The 18,872-nt window shown below is 37.6% G+C and overlaps 2 protein-coding genes across 4 annotated transcripts in view; one reads left to right on the top strand and one right to left on the bottom strand.

Annotated features, from left to right (window-relative positions):
- The window catches only part of RASGRP1 (RAS guanyl releasing protein 1), a 77,797-nt gene extending 68,430 nt beyond the window's left edge, over nucleotides 1–9,367 (top strand). For all 3 annotated transcript variants that reach the window (XM_029950598.1, XM_029950599.1, XM_029950600.1), the window contains one exon: nucleotides 6,853–9,367. In XM_029950598.1, coding sequence (XP_029806458.1) covers nucleotides 6,853–6,987 — 135 coding nt within the window. In that variant the 3' untranslated portion in view covers nucleotides 6,988–9,367. The remainder of the gene's footprint in view (nucleotides 1–6,852) is intronic.
- A 3,121-nt stretch (nucleotides 9,368–12,488) lies between these two features.
- The window catches only part of FAM98B (family with sequence similarity 98 member B), a 34,693-nt gene continuing 28,309 nt past the window's right edge, over nucleotides 12,489–18,872 (bottom strand). The window contains exons 7-8 of the mRNA XM_029952502.1: nucleotides 15,785–15,952; nucleotides 12,489–13,277 (exon numbers count right to left, since the gene is read on the bottom strand). Coding sequence (XP_029808362.1) covers nucleotides 12,900–13,277; nucleotides 15,785–15,952 — 546 coding nt within the window. The 3' untranslated portion in view covers nucleotides 12,489–12,899. The remainder of the gene's footprint in view (nucleotides 13,278–15,784; nucleotides 15,953–18,872) is intronic.

Raw genomic sequence — 18,872 nt, 5'->3', positions numbered from 1 at the left:
AGTTGGGGAGAGAGAGGGATGCAGAACTTGAGAGACTATTGAAAGCTGAGAATGAACTGAGGGTTGGGGGGGAGGGGGGAAGACAGGTGGTGGTGATGGTGGAGGGCACTTGAGGGGAAGAGCACTGGGTGTTGTATGGAAAACAATTTGACAATAAAATATTATGGGAAAAAAAAACATAAAAAAAAAAATGGATAAGACCTCAGAGGGGGCTTTGGATCCGAAGGAACTGGGGAGCCTGCTCTCCCGTCTTGCCATGATCAGGTGCGAGCAGACCAGGGTGGCCATGCAAGGAAGACGAAGAGGAGAGAGTTTGGAGGCTTCTTCCCTCACCGAGGACAGGGAAGGCACAAGTGGTGACTGACCCACCACCTGGCTGCACAGGTTGCATTTGGAGGGACCCATTTCTCTCCAACCTAGAGAAGGACCTCCTGGACTAGGGGGAAGGAGAGGAAAGAAGCAGACAAGAATAACAAAGGGCACTGAAGGAACGCATTCCCCGCTGCCTCCGTTGGCATTTGCAGCAGGTTTGCCCATGGACCTCAGGGAGCACCCCCACTTGAGGATCGCCTATTATGCCAGAGGCACCCTTCCACCTCTGCCACGAGCACTGTGCACACTAGCTTTTTTAGCACACACTCCTGACTACTATACTGCCAAAATCAGCTCAGGGAAAAAGAAACCCAAAACTTGAGCTACAACATGTGGGCACCATATGAAAAACAAAAAGGATTTAAAAGCCTATCTGTTGAACTGTAACAAAGTCACAAGAAAAGTGTGTGCTACTTCACATGTGACGGCAGAGGCAATTTCATCAAACACTCTAAGAAATCATGGTCTATGCCAGTAACTAAACCCAGAGGCATGGAACATTGGGATCTAACTGATAATTCACAACAGCTGTTATGAAGACATTCAACTCAGAAAGCTAATTTCAATAAACCAAAGAATAAAATTAATGAACAGAAGGAGTTCTTTACCACAAAGATTGAAATTTTTAAAAGGAACCAGAAAGAGATTCCAGAGCTAAAGAATTCAAGTGAGATGATGAATGCAGTGGACTAGAAAGCTTAGGAAATAAAGCAGATCAAGAACTAGCAACTGAGAGGACAGGAATTTAGAAATGATTCAGAAGAGGCAAGAGAACTAAGACTTTTAAAGAGTGAAGAAACCCTAAAAAAAGCTATCTGATATAATGAGAAAACTGTAATAGAGCTACCAGAAGGAAAAAGGAGCAGAGAGCATATTTAGAGAGAGAATAGCTGAGAATTTCCTCAACACAGAGAAGAAATTGGGGAACACGATTCTAAGAAGCTAATGGACTGCTGGGTTACCTTAATGTATAAAGGCCTTATCCAAGACCTTATAATGCAACTGTCAGAAGTCAATGATAAAGAATCTTAAAGACTGGAGAAAAAAGAGAAACCTAGAAAGGAACCCCCATTAACTATCAGGTTTCTCAGCAGAAACTTTAAGGCCATGAGAGGTGGAATCACAAATTAGTAAAAGATAAAAATTTGCCGGCTAAGAATACCTCATCCAGTCAAGTCAACTTTTAAGATACAAAGGTAAAGTGCTTTCTCAGATAAAATCTGAAGGAACTCACCACCACAAGACCTGCCTTGCAAGAAATGCTGAAAGTAGTTCTTCAAACTGAAATGAAAAAGATGCTAATTAGTGACATAAAAGCAAATCAAAGTACATAATAGTCCAGCAGTGATGATAAGTATAGATACAGAAAACTGTAACTATATTAGAATGGTGTGTTCAACTTCTTACTTATAAAGGTCTAAGGAAAGGAGCATTAAAGACAACTATTGCTACTATAATTTCTCAATGAACTTACCACATAAAAAGATAAATTGTGACATCAAAAATATAAAAAGGAATAAAAGAGTAGAGAATCTTTACAGGTGAACAAAGATAATAAAAAGGAAGGACCAAGGGGCACCTCGGTGGCTCAGTTGGTTAAGTGTCTGACTTCAGCTCAGGTCCTGATCTTGTGGTTAATGAGTTCGAACCCCACACTGGGGCTCTGTGCTTACAGCTTGGAGCCTCCTTAAGATTGTCTCCCTCCCTCTCTCTGCTCCTCCCGTCTCAAACATAAACATTAAAAAAAAAAAAGTGCACAAATCACCATGGAAAAATCACTTTAGAAAGGTAAACACAGAGGGGGAAAGAAAATGGAGATATAAAACAACCAGAAGGCAAGTAAGATGGCAGTGATAAGCCCTTCCCTAACAATTATTCTAAAGTATAAATGGATTGGTTTCACCAATCAAAAAGGCACAGAACGGCTCAATGGTTAAAAAATAATACCCAATTCTCTGCTGCCTAAGGAAGCTCATTTTGGCTTCTAAGAGCTCAAAGGACTAGAAGAGGATATTCCATGCAACTAGAAAGCAAAAGAAAGGGGCATAGCCACACTTGTATCAAAGAAAACAGACTTCAAGTAAAAAATCATAACAAGAGACAAAGGTCATTATATTATGATAAAAGGATTGATATGATACCAACAAGATAAAATGGCAGTAATATATACACACCCAATACTGGAGCACTAAAACACAGATCTAAAGCAAGAAGCAAACAAATACAGTGATGGAACTTCAGTACCCCAATGTCAATGATAGATGATGCAGTAAGTTAATAAGGAAATGTTGTAATTGAACCCAGAACAAATGGACTTAACTTATATAGAATATCTAACAGCAGAATACACATTCTTCTCAAGTGCACACAGAACATTTTCTAGGACAGTATTATGATAGGGCACAAAATAAGCCTCAGCAAATTTAAGGAGATCGAAATCAGAGCAACTATATTTTCTGACCACATGGTATGAAACTAGAAATCAACCAGAGGAAAGCTGGAAAATCTATAAATACTTAGAAACTAGACAACACATTTCTGAACAAATGAGTCAAGAAATCAAAAGGAAGTTTAAAAATTAAGCACTGCTGCAAAAGCATTTCTGAGAGGAGAGCTTATAGAGATAAATGCATATATGAAAAAATTATTTCTCAAATACACAACCTAACTTTACACCTCAAGGAATCAGATAAAGAACTAAATAGGCCCAAAATTAGCAAAAGGAAGATATCAGAAAAACAACAGAAAGGATCAATTAAACTAAAAGCTGGTTTTTGGAAAAGATAAAACTGACAATACTTTAGCCATACTAAGAAGAAAAAAAAGTCTCAAAATTAGAAATGCAAAAGGAGGGGCACCTGGGTGGCTCAGCTGGTTACGGTCTGACTCTTGATAACAGCTCAGATTGTGAGATGGAGCCCACGGTCTGGCTCTCAAGATTCTCTCTCTCTCTCCCCCTCCCTCTTTGCCCCTCCCCTGCCTGTGTGTTCTCACTTTCCCTCTCCCTCTCTCAAAATAAGGGGGGGGGGGAAGCAAAAGGAGACACTGCAACTGTTACTGCACAAATAGGACCATAAGAGACTTTTATGACAATTATATGCTAACAAATTAAATAACCTAGAAGAAATAAATTTCTAGAAACACACAACCTACCAAGACTGAATCAGGATGAAATAAAAATCTCACAGACCAATAAAGGGCAAAGAAATGGAATCAGTAATCAACACCTAGCCAACACAGAAAGCCCCAAAATCAGACAGCTTCACTAGCAAATTCTACCAAATGTTTAAAGGATTAACACCAATCCTCCTCAGTCTTCCAAAAAAAAAAAAAAAAAGGAAGAAATGCTTCCAAACTTACTCTAAGAGAACAGCATTACCCTGATACCAGAGCCAGATTAAAACACCACACGAAAACTATAGACCAATATTGCTGATGAATACAGATGCAAACATTCTCAACAAAATATGATCAAACTAAATCCAAGAACATATACAAAGGATTATACACCATGACCAGAATGGGATTTATCCATCAAATGTAAGCATATATCAACAGAGGCAAATTGATAAATGTAATATATCACATTAGTAAGATGAAAGATAAAAATCACATGATCATCTCAATAGAGGCAGAAAAGGTGTTTGACAAAATACAAAATCCTTCTATCATCAAAACAAAACATAAACAGGCTATAGAAGGAACACACCTCAATCTAAGGGGCCCAAATAATAAACCCACGGCTAACATTACACTCAATGGGGAAAAAAAGTTAAAAGCTTTTCCTCTAAGATCAGAAACAAGACACAAGGATGCCTACTCTCACCACTCTAAATCAGCGTATCACTAGAAATCTTAGAGCAACTAGGCAAGACAAAAAAAAATAGCATCCAAATCAGGGAAGAAGTCAAACTGTCAATATTTGTAGATGAGATGACTCTGTTTTATATATATATATATATCACCAAATTAAACAAAATACTGAACTAATCAACAATTTTGGTATGGCTGCAGGCTACAAAGTCAACATACAGAAAAGAAAACTATCCTATTCACAGTAAAGCAATGAAATATTTAGGAGTAAATTTAACCAAGGAAGTGAAATTTCTGTACAATGAAAACAAGACTTCGCTGAAAGAAATTGAAGACACAAACAAATGGAAAGTATCCCATGTTCATGATCCGAAGAACTGTTAAAATGTCCACACTACACAAAGCCATCCACAAATTCAATGCTATCCCTGTTAAAATACTAATGGCTTTTTCACAGAAATAGAAAAAAACAACCCTAAAATACGTATGGAACCACAAAAGAATAACGCTGGAGGTATCCTCCTTCCTGATTTCAAACTATACTCACTGCTACAGCAATAAAATCAGTATGGTACTGGCACAAAACTGACCCATAGACCAGTGGAACAGAACAGACGGCCCAGAATTAAAACCTTGCTTATACAGTGAGCTAATATTTGATAAGGGAGCCAGAAGCACCCAAATGGGAAAAGGATAATCTCTTCAACAAACAGTGTTGGGAAACTGGACAAACACATGCAGAACAATGAAATTAACTCCAAATAGATAAAAGACCTAAACATAAGATCTGATAACTAAACTCCAAAAAGAAAACATATGGAAGATGCTCCTTGACACTGGTCTTGGCAATGACCTTTTTTTCATGTGACACCAAAGCAAATCAGCAAATAAGACTACACCAAACCTAAAAGGTTTTAACACAGCAAACGAATTAACAAAATAAAAAGACAACATACAGAATGAGAGAAAATTTTTGCAAACCATAAACTGAATAAAGGGCTGCTACCCAAATTATATAAAGAACTCCTACAATTCAGTAACAAAACAGTCTGATTAAAAAATGAGAAGAATTAAGACACATTTTAAAAAATATTTTTATGCTTATTTATTTTTGAGAGACAGAGACAGCATGAGCAGGGGAGGGTCAAAGAGAGAGGGAGACACAGAATCCAAAGCAGGCTCCAGGCTCTGAGCTGGCTGTCAGCACAGAGTCCGACTTGGGGCTTGAACCCAGGAACATGAGATCTGACCTGAGCTGAAGCCGGTTGCTTAACTGACTGAGCCACCCAGGCGCCCCATAAAGACACATTTTTCTAAAGAATACAACAAATGGTCAACAGGTGCATAAAAAGATGCTATCATTCATCATCAAGGAAATGCAGATCAAAACACAATGAGTTACCAACTCACGCCTGTTAGAAGGGCTAGCATCAAGAACAGGAGAGAGCAAGTGCTTGTAAGGGATGTGCTGAAAAGGGAACCCTCACGCACTGTTGCTAAGAATGTAAATTAGCGCAGCCACTATGGAACACAGTGTGGAGGGTCCTCAATTATTAAACACAGAACTATCATAAGATCCAGAACTCTACTTCTGGGTATTTATCTGAAGAACACAGAAAAACTAACTCAAAAAGGTATCTGCACCCCCATTTCACTTCAGCATTATTTATAACCAAGATAAGGAAACAGCGTAAGTGTCCATACGTCATCAATGAAGGGACAACAAAACAACACGCACAAGCACACACATACAATTAGCCATAAGAAGGGAATCTGCAACAACGTGGACAGACATTGAGCACATTATACTAAGTGAGGTAAGTCAGTGAGACAAGTTCTGTATGACACCACTTGTAAAAACAGTACAAAAATGGTGGTTACCCAGGGAAGGAAGGTGGAGAGTACAGACGTTGTTTAAGGGTACAAATTTACCAGTGATAAATAAGCCTGAAATATGTAATGCATGGTACAATGAACACAGAAAACAATACTGTACTATAATCATCAAACATGCTAACAGAACTTGTCATTCCTATTAAAAAGAATAACTATGTAGCATGAAAGGTGATTATCGCTACAATGGCAGTATTAGAATATAACTATCAAATTTACATGTCGTACATCTTAAATTTATATGCCATATGTCAAATATATTTCAATTAAAAAAAAAAGAGTGGAAATTAACTGCCGTAGAGCGCCATTTAGGGGGTAGGATAAAATTCTTTACCAAAGGAGTCCATTAGTTTTCAATGATTGGGGGGAGGGGGGCATTTGAAAACCATCATATGACATAGTGCATTTAATTTAAATCACTGTTTTCATACTCAGACCTGACCAGAGACTCTCCATTTCTGCTAAGTTTAGGTCTCCCACTATACAGCATCCAAAGGTTTTATTATCCACCTAACACCCGGGAATGATATATTCTGTCTGCTATGCATTCATATCTTTGATATGATAACAAAAACTAATTGCTGTTTGCACATGCTCATTTGATATTTAACTTGCTATTTTCTATTCAGAGCAAAATAACTGCCTTGAAAATAGTTTTTAATTCTTAGCCCCAGTGAATAGAAAATGCCAATCAAGTATAGTACTCCCAGTATTGGAACTGATTTGCTATTCATTGCCGCTTTATTAACATACCTCATTCTCCTTTCCCTTTAGGAAATAAATACCCTGAAAGCAGATAATGACGCGCTAAAGATCCAACTGAAATACGCACAGAAGAAAATAGAAACTCTCCAACTTGCAAGAAGCAACCATGTCTTAGCCCAGATGGAGCAGGGTGACTGTTCTTAGCCCAGAATCTCAAGGAGCACAGTGTGTAGACGAGTGTATCAGAGATCAGATCTCACTTAACTAAAACGAGTAACAAACACCTGGTGAACCTTAGCTCTGCCAGCTATTTGCAAAGGTTACTTTAAAAGAGAAAAGTTACTTTTTTTTTTTTAACCTAATAAGTGGAACTGTTTTCTCTTGCAGTCACTTGAATCAGAGGGGAAAGCTTAAGAATGCAACATTTTTGTCACTCATGCCATAAACATCTGCGCCACCCCCCACCCGGGGACTAATCCAAAGCTGTCCTTTTCTAACAAGGTAGCTTCTCCCATGTGGCCTGCCTAGCTACATTCTTTAGAACTAAAATCCCTGGAAAATGAATTTGCTTCCTTCCGTGGGTTTTCTGGGAGCTGAGGGATTTACCCTGTTCATCCAAAGCTTGCTTACAATGGAAGAATACATTCCACAAACGGCTTCACTTCCTCCATATTCCATCATTCTTTTCAAATCTTGTTCCCACTTCACTACCTCAGATCTGATCAACTAGCCTTCTCCACTCCTTCCTCACTAGGCTCTACTCACATGAGAATACCTACCGATCACATCTAGAGATGGAGCCACAGATCAGGGGGAAACATTATCCAATTACAGGTCAACGCATAGTTTTACTAGTCTCACAGCGGTAAGTAGCCAAACTAAACAAACACCTGGAAGCATGACACATACCACCTGAGACGTGACTGGCCAGGTGGCTAAAATAGACATACTACACCATGATGTCTGTCCTCAGATCTACATTGGATAGAACTGGAACTTTGGCTTTTTGAAAGAGTCAACCTTCTCATGTGCCATCTTTTTGTTGTTTTTTTTGAAGTAACTATTTTGAACTGAATTTGTGCTTCTACTGTCTTAATACTATTTAGAAATAAGCTAACTGGATCAGAGGCTTCAATAACAGCTGATAGAATGTATATGTGTATATTATGTATATACAATATCAAGCATGCATGTGGCTTGGAATTTTTGTTTCCTCCCTCATAAAATGTGGAAGTGAATTAAACAACTTTTAGTCATTTACAGAAATCTACAAATATAAAGTTCACTTTGGTACAAGGTAAAGAAATTGCTCACCACACAAACTGTAGTGGTGAGCAAAATCACAAGAATCCCGTGAGCTTTCTATTATGAAGGTTAATGATAAATGGGCTTGTTCAGTTGTCTGGGCAACTGTTTACAAACTCCTTTATCAGATTCTTGGTTTCTCTAAAAAGTTCATATTATTTTCTTTTTGAGGGGAACTTACCTTCCATGTTGTAAAGCTTGGTACCAAGCAGACTTGAAATTCATACAAGTTGACCAACAGCCAAGAACATAATCTCAACAATTAAAAAAGTTCCAAACCTAAAGCCAACAACACCAAATTTTGATCAGAATACAAAGAACATATACAGTATAGCTTCCGTGGAGGATTCGGACTATTCAAGAAGTGTCTTTGATGAAAGACCAGTGTCCATTTGCTTACCTCCTTGTTCTGAGCTGAGTGACAAAGCTGGTGAGGAGCTTTCAGTTAGTGTTTCAAAGAATTACTTGACAGATTTATCCTTTCCTAAATCCAAACTCAGAAATCCCCCCAGAAGGCTACTAAGTACATCACCCACCTGGTATCTAATTTAAGAACCACTTTGCTACTTACCTTATATGGAACAAATTTATCATCTTCTTTAAAATTCATATTCTTCACGATTTTCTGATATAGACCAAAGGTGGTACAGCTCAAATTTCTTTATAAATAGTCACATAACACAAATGTTTTTTTCATTCTCCTTACCCTCATCCAAAATACAGACCCTAGCTTAGTTTCTATGTAATCTGTAATCCTAGAATTCCAAAGATCTGAGCTCCTTTCGTCAGTCAAATGTATACGGCTAGAGGGTCTCAAGCATTCCAGCATCTATCACTGAAATGGGTAACAAGCAGTAGTTTTATCTCAAGTTTTTACAGTCCAACAAGGGACAAAGAATAGTATGTAAATTAGTATTATTTGCACTGAGCTACATGGGATTAGTGGATTCTATAGAAATAATCTGGAAAAAAATTTGGGTTTGTCAAGCATAGGATACAAATTTTTGTCTTGTACCGACTTGAAACAAGTTTGAGCATATATTTCCCTGTCAAAACAAGGACAAACTTGTTCTGTCAACAGCAACATTACTTCTCATTTTCTCTGATAACTGACTTGCCTTCTTACTATTTGTGAATTTCTGTCTAAGGATGTACAATGTAAAAGAACTGCAATGAAAAAACAAGTGTACAGATTGTAAAGGTTTTTTTTAAATATCTAATATAAGTTTTCTTTGTGTAATATTTATATGATAAAAGACATTAGGATCCCTACCACATAGCTGTCTTGTGTTTCTTATAGTTCATGAATATCTAGAAGCTTCTCCTGAATTTTTACTATAATCCACAGCTGACACCACCTCCTTAATCTATTAACCAAACTGAGTTTTCCTGGAAGGAAAAGCAAAGCAACTAATTATTCGGTGTAGTTCTTCTAAATTATTTTAGAACATGCAGAAATAACAGTACAAAAATACTCCACTGTTTCCCATCTTACTGCATCAGGACTTTCAATGGTCCCCAAATACTGTCTATGAATATTTAACAATGAAGGAGACAAATTTGGGACTGTCATTTCTCTCTGGCTTTTGTCTTTAATTCCACAGTTCAAAGAAAATTATCAAGTAAAGAAGACCTTTGAAGTTGTGTGTGAAATTGGTAGAGGATAGTTCAGTCCAGGGTAGACCACTCAGAGCAATTCATTTGTGTTCATGATTACTTAGAGTGATGAAGAGATAGCCATAGCTTTCCCTTCATCCTCAGCCAAATTTTGTTTAACCAGACCACTGAAGAGTGAGGGTAAATCCAATCACTTAAATTCTACTGTGGAATGCATGAGGGTACACTTGGATGCGGGTGTATCTATCATTTTGGCAATTTATAACACTTCCTATAAATTACATGACACTGACAACCTGACCCTGAAGAAGAGATTAAACCGCCTCCTCACTACCCTCTCTTCCATCCCCAGTTCCCGCCCAAATTTCCCTACGCTGTGCTCCTTACACGGTATAGTCTCATTGCTCAGAACATTCTCTGGTCACATATCTTTTTTGGGTTATCCTACCTTCTTTTGACAAAAAGGTAATTAAGTGTTCTTGGTTTTTAAAAAAAAGTTTTTTCTGCTTAGTGAGGCAAGGTCTCCCTGATCTCCAGAACACAAGGGAATAGGTTCAAACACCTGGTCCCTTCTTGTGCTGAGAGCTCATGTGTAAAATGGATGAGAACACATATTCTTTATATGGTCCAGAGAAGAGATTAGTTACTTTTAATGTTTATTTTTTAGAGAAAGAAAGAGACAGAGTGTGACCAGGGAAGGGGGGGAGGGACGGAGAGGGAGAGAGGGACAGAGAGACAAACACAGAATCTGAAGCAGGCTCCAGGCTCTAAGATCTCAGCACAGAGCCTGACACAGGACTCAAGTCCACAAACCATGAGATCATGACCTGAGCCGAAGTTGGATGCTTAACCGACTGAGCCCCCCACCTTTTTTTATGCAGAATCTCTCAAGAAGGTCATGTCTACATGGGCTATTCAATACCAAAGACTAAAGCAGGGAGGGGGAAAAAAAAAAAAAAAAAAAAAAAGGATAAATAAAGTAATAGGAAAAAATGAAATTAAAATGAAGAGGAGGCACATCAAAAGCTGTTAGGTTGTAAGAAGCAGTCATGTACCATTCATCATACTCTACATATGCAGTGCCCTCAATTTATAAAACATTTTTTTTTACATTATGCTCTTCACATCAAAGCCCCAAACTGCCTGTTGCTGGTCTAGATACTGCATAGCACACTCTTCTACAAAAGAAATTTTTACCAAAAAAAGATATGAAAATCCTACCTTCCAGAGAAAAGAAAGATACCAGGATCTAGATCACCCTGGTTTTCATGCAAGTGGGGTTTACGCGAATGTGTAAACAGGAGCGGCCCCAACTCCAATAGGACTGTCAGGGGCAAGTGCCGACTTGGTAAGATTTAGAGTGAGTACAGTGGATAACACAACAGCCATCCTATGAAGGTACACGGAGGCCTTACAGAAATGGATACACTAATGTGTCAGCAATTGTCTGCCATAAACCTTTAGTGATAAAAGAAGTTGAAAGTAGTTGGACACCCCTTCTATATCAGCAACTATACTCCAGTAGACTTTGATTATATTTTTTAAAAAATTATTTATTTTTAAGAGTTCCTAGCTACTGAAAAAAGTGTTTTAATTACGGAAAGCCTTTTTTTCCCGACTATCACAAATGAAGTTAAGTATATTCATTAAATACAAACACATTTTAAAAACCTATATTACAAATAACCTAAGGTTTGTGTTCCTATTCTGAACAAATTTCTTTCAAGAGTCAGCATGAAAAATACATGGCAAAGACTGCAGTATACACAATAGTTACTTTTAAAGTTTTAACATTATTTTAGAACTCACTACAGGGTTTACTGTAAAGCAAAACAACAACGAAACTGCCAAATGTCAAATACCATGTGTCTACTGGTACTCCACTTTCTAGCTGTTGAGTTTGCTAGACCACACAAAGTCGTTATGAGCAGGTGTTAACCAGGAGCCCACACAGGGACATTTTACAGTAGGCATGAAAAAACGTGTGTGACTATCCTACCTAGTTTTCTGTACTAAAAGAAGAATGCAGTACTGGGCCCACTTCTTAAACCATTTACAACAAGCCCTCAACAAATCGCGCTTGTACTTAGATCTTAATGAAAGTTTGAGAAGAGAGCAAGGGTCATAGTCCCCATCTGAGAGATGAGAACAAATCAATCCTTGAGAGCTATGGTCCGTTCAGCGCACAGCACCCCGAGCTAGTGCCATGATTCAAATTCACAACTCCTGATCTCCAAACCTTCACCTGCTCCAACCACTGGACCACATGTAACCATTCACTAACCCAGTTTCCCAAGTCTAGTTGTGAATCATAATTTCTAGGGGATGCCTTGAATCCTGCCCCTGATGGACTGACACTGGAAATTACTGCCCTAATCCTGAGTAGAGCTCAGCCTGCCTCTTAACATCCACACCTAAAGTGATGGCACAAGCGATGAAGAGACCAGTTTATACGAATATTTTTACCATATTGTAAAATTTCCCATAATGTTAAATTATTTGTCTTCATCCCTTTAGAAGAATTTTGACCTCAGTCTTTAACTTTGCTTTGTCAAACAAAATCACAGATTTCAAATCCACTTGGAAAATAAATCAAATATGCATTGCAAAAAGTAGACGTGAGCTTCAATTAATGGAACTTTAAGAGAATCCTGGCCAGAGGAAATGTCTCCTATACAAGACCACACAGGTCATGACAACTACCTACTGAACACAACAATCAGGTCAGTCCCCTTCCCTATTTCATAAAAATAATTAACAAATTCAAAACACAGCCACAGGAATACAGATGAGGCAACAGTCTATATTCCTTCCATTACAAGTGGGGTAATTTATGTGTTTCAAACCTGAATAAAATACAGGTAACAATCTAAATTCGGTCATGACAATAAAATACTTTCCATTTCCAAGTCTGATGGTAATAAATATTTACATTTTTAAAAATAATTTTTGCTTTTTTTGTTTTTTAAAAAGACATGCTCAAGGGTACACAGAATATGGAAAAAAATCACTTTGTCTAAGAGATCAAATGGTAGTATAAAACAATGCTCTTACATATCAACCCAATTCAAGAATGATAACAAGGAATCTAACATGGTGTTTACTTGAAAGATGACATTCAAGTATGTTATTTAGAACACTACACCTAATGTCCCTACCAAGAACTAAGCACTGCTATCTAATTTTGGTGGTTTTTAGTATCTTCTATATCCACCACCACCTCCTCCATATGGATCTCCATAACCTCGTCCACCATAGCCCCCTCCTCTTCCACCATAGCCCCCTCCTCTTCCACCATAATCTCCCCTGCCTTGGAAACCTCCTCTACTGCCCCCTCCCCCGCCCCCACCCCAACCTCCTCCCCCACCTCCTCCTCCTCCCCCACCACCACCCCAGCCTCCTCCACCTCCCCAGCCACCTCTTCCACCCCCACCACCTCCTCGACCCCCCCCACCACCCCAACCACCCCTTCCACCGCCTTCTTGTCTCTTTTGCCAAGGGGGCATTTCAGGGGGCGGTGGTTCGATTTCATTTGGCCTTCCTCCTCTGTCAGGCACCCTTCCCATCAGCACCTGTGTGAAGAAACATTGTCTCAGTTTCTAATATTTTAGAAGTTACAATTTAGATAAAGGATTTAGGTGATACTGAAGTTACTGTTCTAATAAACAGAAGCCAAATATTTAAGGACATGAAAGTTTCAGACATACAAGTACAGATTAATATTGAAAATATAAATGTGATATAGGACAAGTTCCTCACAACGTGGTATTATTTTTAAATAATCTGGGAACTATTTCTGAAATTAAGGGCTTTGTTAAGTTTTTCTTATTTAAATTTGTTTACATTTTTTTTTTTTTTTGAGAGAAGCCGTGCACATGCATGCGTGAGCAGGGGAGCGGCAGAGGGAGAGGGAAAGAGAATCTTAAGCAGGCTCCATGACAGCTGTGGAGCCTGATGTAGGGCTCAATCTCACAGCCATGAGATCATAACCTGTGCTGAAATCAGGATCATAACCTGTGCTGAAACCTTAATTGACTGACCTACCCAGGTGGCCCTGTTTACCAAATTCTGTAACAAATATAGTACCCACCACACTAAAATATTTTAAGCAAAATGTTTAACATTCTCAATATACATAAACTATTCACCCTATATTAGAGAACTCCATATCTATGCAACAACTCTGGACTTTTCACTGCCATTCACTTGGTCATGGGTTATCCAATAAAAGACAATACATATCTAAGCACATTTTATTTTAACCAAGTATGAAGTATATATGGTAACATTTTGGCTTAATGAAATGTTAGAGATGAATATAATGACAATTATCCAAGGTATCATTCTATAAAAAGATTCTCAATGAACTATTCCTTTCTTTGAAAACTTAGCCTCACAAACTTTCAATGATGATACTAGCTACTATATTATTATACACAAAATAAAGACTTAATAGGCTCTCTTAACCATGTTTTACAACACTTTGAAGGATAAGCCAGGGAAAAGTTTAAGTCCCTAGCCTTCTGTAGAAAGGAGCTACTTTATATGCCCATAAAGAAAAACAGACAGTGTTGAGGAAGGAAGCTAGGAAACTAGCTTCGTGCTAGTCTCTTTCAGGAAAGAAGGTAAAACAGTAAGTCCCTCAACCCAAATGACCTATGAATCAATTGGGTTCTACTTCCATTGATCCTGTCATCAAAACCATGTTTTAGTAATTTAAGTCATACACTAAAAACAGAAAGTACAACATCCTTACTGTGGGGGAAAGTTTGAGAATGCAAACACTCTTTTAAAGTCCCAATCATCAAATTTAAAAAGAGCTTTTCGTAATTGTTATTCTCATTGGTCTCTCCATTAAACATGCTACAGTGATGGGTATGTGGGGACACTGTTCCAAGAACTGATAAGATTGCCTTCAAATAATTAGACTATAAACTTGGAAAAGAGATGGGCAATGTCACTTAAGTAGAACTCTCAATCTGGCGAGACTAGATCATCACCTGATATAAGACACAAAGGAACATATTTAAAGACAATACTTTCAGAAGATAGAGGAGGCTGATCTAAAATGGAAGAGAGAGGAAGAGGCACCGGTGACTAACTTAGCAATAACTAATAAACTGACCTCTAGCAAGACATCCTGTATGAAGAACACTTTTTTCATTATACCAAGTGAGAAGCAATGTTTTAAAATTGCCCAAATCCCTTCTGATTCTTTGCTCTTTTGTAACCAACTCTGCCGTGAAGTGCTCTAAATATAGAGTACATGCCAGTCAAACTGACAAATCTAGATTCATTTATCACTATTGCTGCTACTGTAAAGTACAAGATTCAGTCTCTTTGAGCCTGTTTTAAAAGCAGTGTTGGAGAAATGGATCTATATTCTGAATCAGAAAATGGAACCTCCACAAATTTAACTTGCCCAAGGTGATTCCTCTCTGTAAAAGATAGAGCTAGGATGTGAATCCAGATCTGCCTCTGAAGTGAGTACTCTTCCTTTAGATCAAGGATATAAGGAATCTGTTAGTACTTAACTACTACACATTTTTACTGACAAAAAATTACATTCTTGGAAAGAAGGCAAGTAATTCTTGCTAAAGCTACTGATAAAGACAATTCTTCATTCTTCCAATTTAAATAAAACTGTGGCTTAATTTATGAATACAGAAATTCAGGGGCGCCTGGGTGGCTCAGTCGGTTAAGCCTCCAACTTCGGCTCAGGTCAGATCTCACGTTGGTGGGTTCGAGCCCCGCTTCGGGCTCTGTGCTGACAGCTAGCTCAGAGCCTGGAGCCCGCTTCCGGTTCTGTGTCTCCTTCTCTCTCTGCCCCTCCCCCTCTCATGCTCTGTCTCTCTCTGTATCCAAAATAAATAAAACATTAAAGAAAATTAAAAAAAAAAAATTCAAATCAACATGCATACACAAAACATAACTAAGCCTAGATCACCTAGACGTGCTTTCACCACTCTCTTTTCTAGGAGTTTAACAGGCAGAACAACCAAAATGGCTTACAACCCGTAGAAACACCAAATGAGGATATTATAAATTCACTCTCCACTGCACAGAAAGAGAAACCAACCTTATTAATGGCACATGCCGTCTTCTCTCGGCTGGAGCCGCTACTTGTTCTAATGATCTTGGATAAATCTTCACGAGCAGCAAGAAGATGTGCCAACGTAATCGTTGTCTTCGGTGATAAAGCGTAACGCTTCGGCTGGTAAATTCTTGCTATGTCATCTGTTTTTACCTGAATAACCAAAGTTAGGGGGAAAGGGAACCAAAGAACATTTCAATGAAAGAACAATGAATCATAATCTTCAGAAAGAAAAAAAAAGAGATCATGCACAAGCACAATCTTTTCAAACAGAAAAGAGCAAAAACATTAAATAGCTCATCATTTGTATGCAGAATGAAAAAAACTGACTAAAAGATCCCAAAAGAACACATAACCACCAATAACAAGTCATTAAAAAAGTAACACACAAAAAAAGATTCCATCCATATTAGCTAATAACAAAATACCTAAAAATAACTTTAACCAAAAATCACATAAAGGACCTTTAAGAAGACGACACTAGTAAAATTTATAAAAACAAAAGGAAAACTTGAATGAATAGAGAGAAATGCCAAGTTTCTGGATAGGGACATTGAGTAAAGTCATTTTCCCGCCAAATCAGTTTATAAATGTACTGTATTCCTACTGGAATGGGTTTTGATAGGATGGGAGGGGGAGAAGAAATCTAAAGTTAATCCAGACCTCTATATATAAACACAACTAAAAAATTTTTGAAAGAGAGCTACTAAATATTGATATGTGATATGATATTATCAGTCATAACAGCTAACATTCCTTGAGTATTTATTAAATATGCCAGGATACTGTCCACTTACTAGTCACTTCTTGAATCCTTAAAAAATCCTTATAAAGAGTGGTTGCTTTTATTATCCCCTTTGGCAGACGGAATAAGAAACAAGACCTGGAATGCTTAAACAGTTCCCCCAAAATACAGAGTCCCAGTTGTGCCTACTTATTAATAAAGGTCCAGCTGACCCCCAGGCACAGGTACAGATAACAATACACTATCCTACCTCAGCCTAGATGGAACTGGGGGGAAAATTAATGAAACATAACAGGCATATGAGATTCAGAACCTCATAAATACATGAATGTAATAAATGACAGAAAAGGCATCAAAGATCAATGAGAAATGGGGGAGGGGGTAAGAAAAGGGATGGCACTGGAATGAACTGTTGGCTATTTATAAAAAAAAAAAAAAGAACAGTAAAAAGGCATACCATATAACAAAGAGAATCACAAATACACTAAAGAGTTCGGTGTTTCAAGTTCTAATTTAAATTAAAAATTTTGCTTTTATTATAAAGATTAAAATTTCTATATATCAAAAACAAAACAACTGGTGAAAATACTTTCCACAAATAAATCAACTAGCTAACTTCCTTAATATATAAAAAGCTCAATCAAAAGGAAAACGGGAAGACCCAAAGGGGAAAAAAAGGCAAGACACAAAAGAAATTTCGAAACAGGAGGAAATTCAAATGACTAATAAGCTAATGAAAAAAAGTTGAACTTCACTAATAATAAAAATACACAACTTAGAACAATTCAGTCTTTTTTAACCATGAAGTCAACAATTAAACTGTTAATATTCTAAATATTAAAGAAGCTAAAGTGAGGACAAACTTTCATTTATCTATTGGCAGGAATTAAAATTCATAAAAACTTTCCAGAAAACAATCTGGCCATCTGAATCAAGACCATGAAGAGTTATAATCTTTGGGGGACCTGAGTGGCAACAGTCAGTTAAGCGTCCAACTCTTGATCTCGGCTCAGGTTGTAACCTCACAGTTTGTGGGTTGGATACCTGCATCGGGCTCTGTGTTGATGGTGCAGAACCTGCTTTGGGTTCTGTCTCTCCTTCTCTCTGCTCCTCCCTCACTTGTGCACACTTTTCTCTCTCTCTCAAAACAAATAAACTTAAAAAAAAATTTTTTTTTAAAGTCTTAATTTTGACACAGTAATTTCCACTTAGGAATCCACCACAGGAGGGGCACCTGGGTGGCTCAGTCGGTTAAGCCGCCGACTTCGGCTCAGGTCAGATCTCACGTTCGTGGGTTCGAGCCCCGCGTCGGGCTCTGTGCTGACAGCTAGCTCAGAGCCTGGAGCCTGCTTCGGATTCTGTGTCTCCCTCTCTCTCTGACCCTCCCCGTCTCATGCTCTGTCTCTCTCTGTATCAAAAATAAATAAAACATTAAAAAAAAAAAAAAGGAATCCACCACAGGAATATACTTTGAAACTTACAAATAAAAATTACATATAGTAATATTCCTAGAAGCTGTTAATACAGAAAAAAATGTATAAAATAAGAAAGTAAATTATGGCATCAATATCTGATAAAACATAATGCAGCCATAAAAAGGATACTGACAGGAAGTATTGTTATATTCAAAAACAGTGGGTGAACCTTGAAAGCTAAGGAGCCAGACATAAACTGCCACATATTGTATGATTCCACTTATAAGAACCGTCAAAATAAGTAAATCCAAAGAGACAGAAAGCAGATCATAGTGGTGGCTGCCAGGGAATGGAGACAGGTCTTGGGAATGACTGCTAATGGGTATGTTTTTTATGTTTTTTAGGGTAATGGAAATGTTCTGGGACCAGACAGCAGTAATGGTTACAAAAATACAGTAAATATACTAAAAACCATGCAACTGCACACTTTAAGATGCTGAATTATATCCTCCCCAAAAAGACATTAATTAAAAATTAATTTTAACAAGGGTATTAAAACCTTTAGATATATGGGACAATGATCACAATATATTCAGTGAAAAAGGCAAACTATAAAAATTATACTCACAGTCCTATCTCAATAGTAGCAAAAAATAGAGAAAATAAATCAGATTAACTATACTAGTATTTATAATCCTTCTGAAGGGCAACTCTGGAATATGCATCAAAAATATTAAAATCTACTTATACATATTATTTCATCAAAAAAATCCCATTTAAAAAATATATCATGGACATAAAAATTTAGCTGCTAAGGATTTCATGAAGGGTCAAACAGATAAATTTAAAGAAAATCTCAAAACAAATAGATATACCTAGATGATAAAATCTTCTGCAAAGAGTTTAAATGCTA

Source organism: Suricata suricatta, chromosome 9 (assembly GCF_006229205.1).
Source record: "Suricata suricatta isolate VVHF042 chromosome 9, meerkat_22Aug2017_6uvM2_HiC, whole genome shotgun sequence".
NCBI lineage: Eukaryota > Metazoa > Chordata > Mammalia > Carnivora > Herpestidae > Suricata > Suricata suricatta.
The sequence above is the reverse complement of the archived record's forward strand: the minus strand, read 5'-3'. Positions and strand labels throughout refer to the sequence as shown.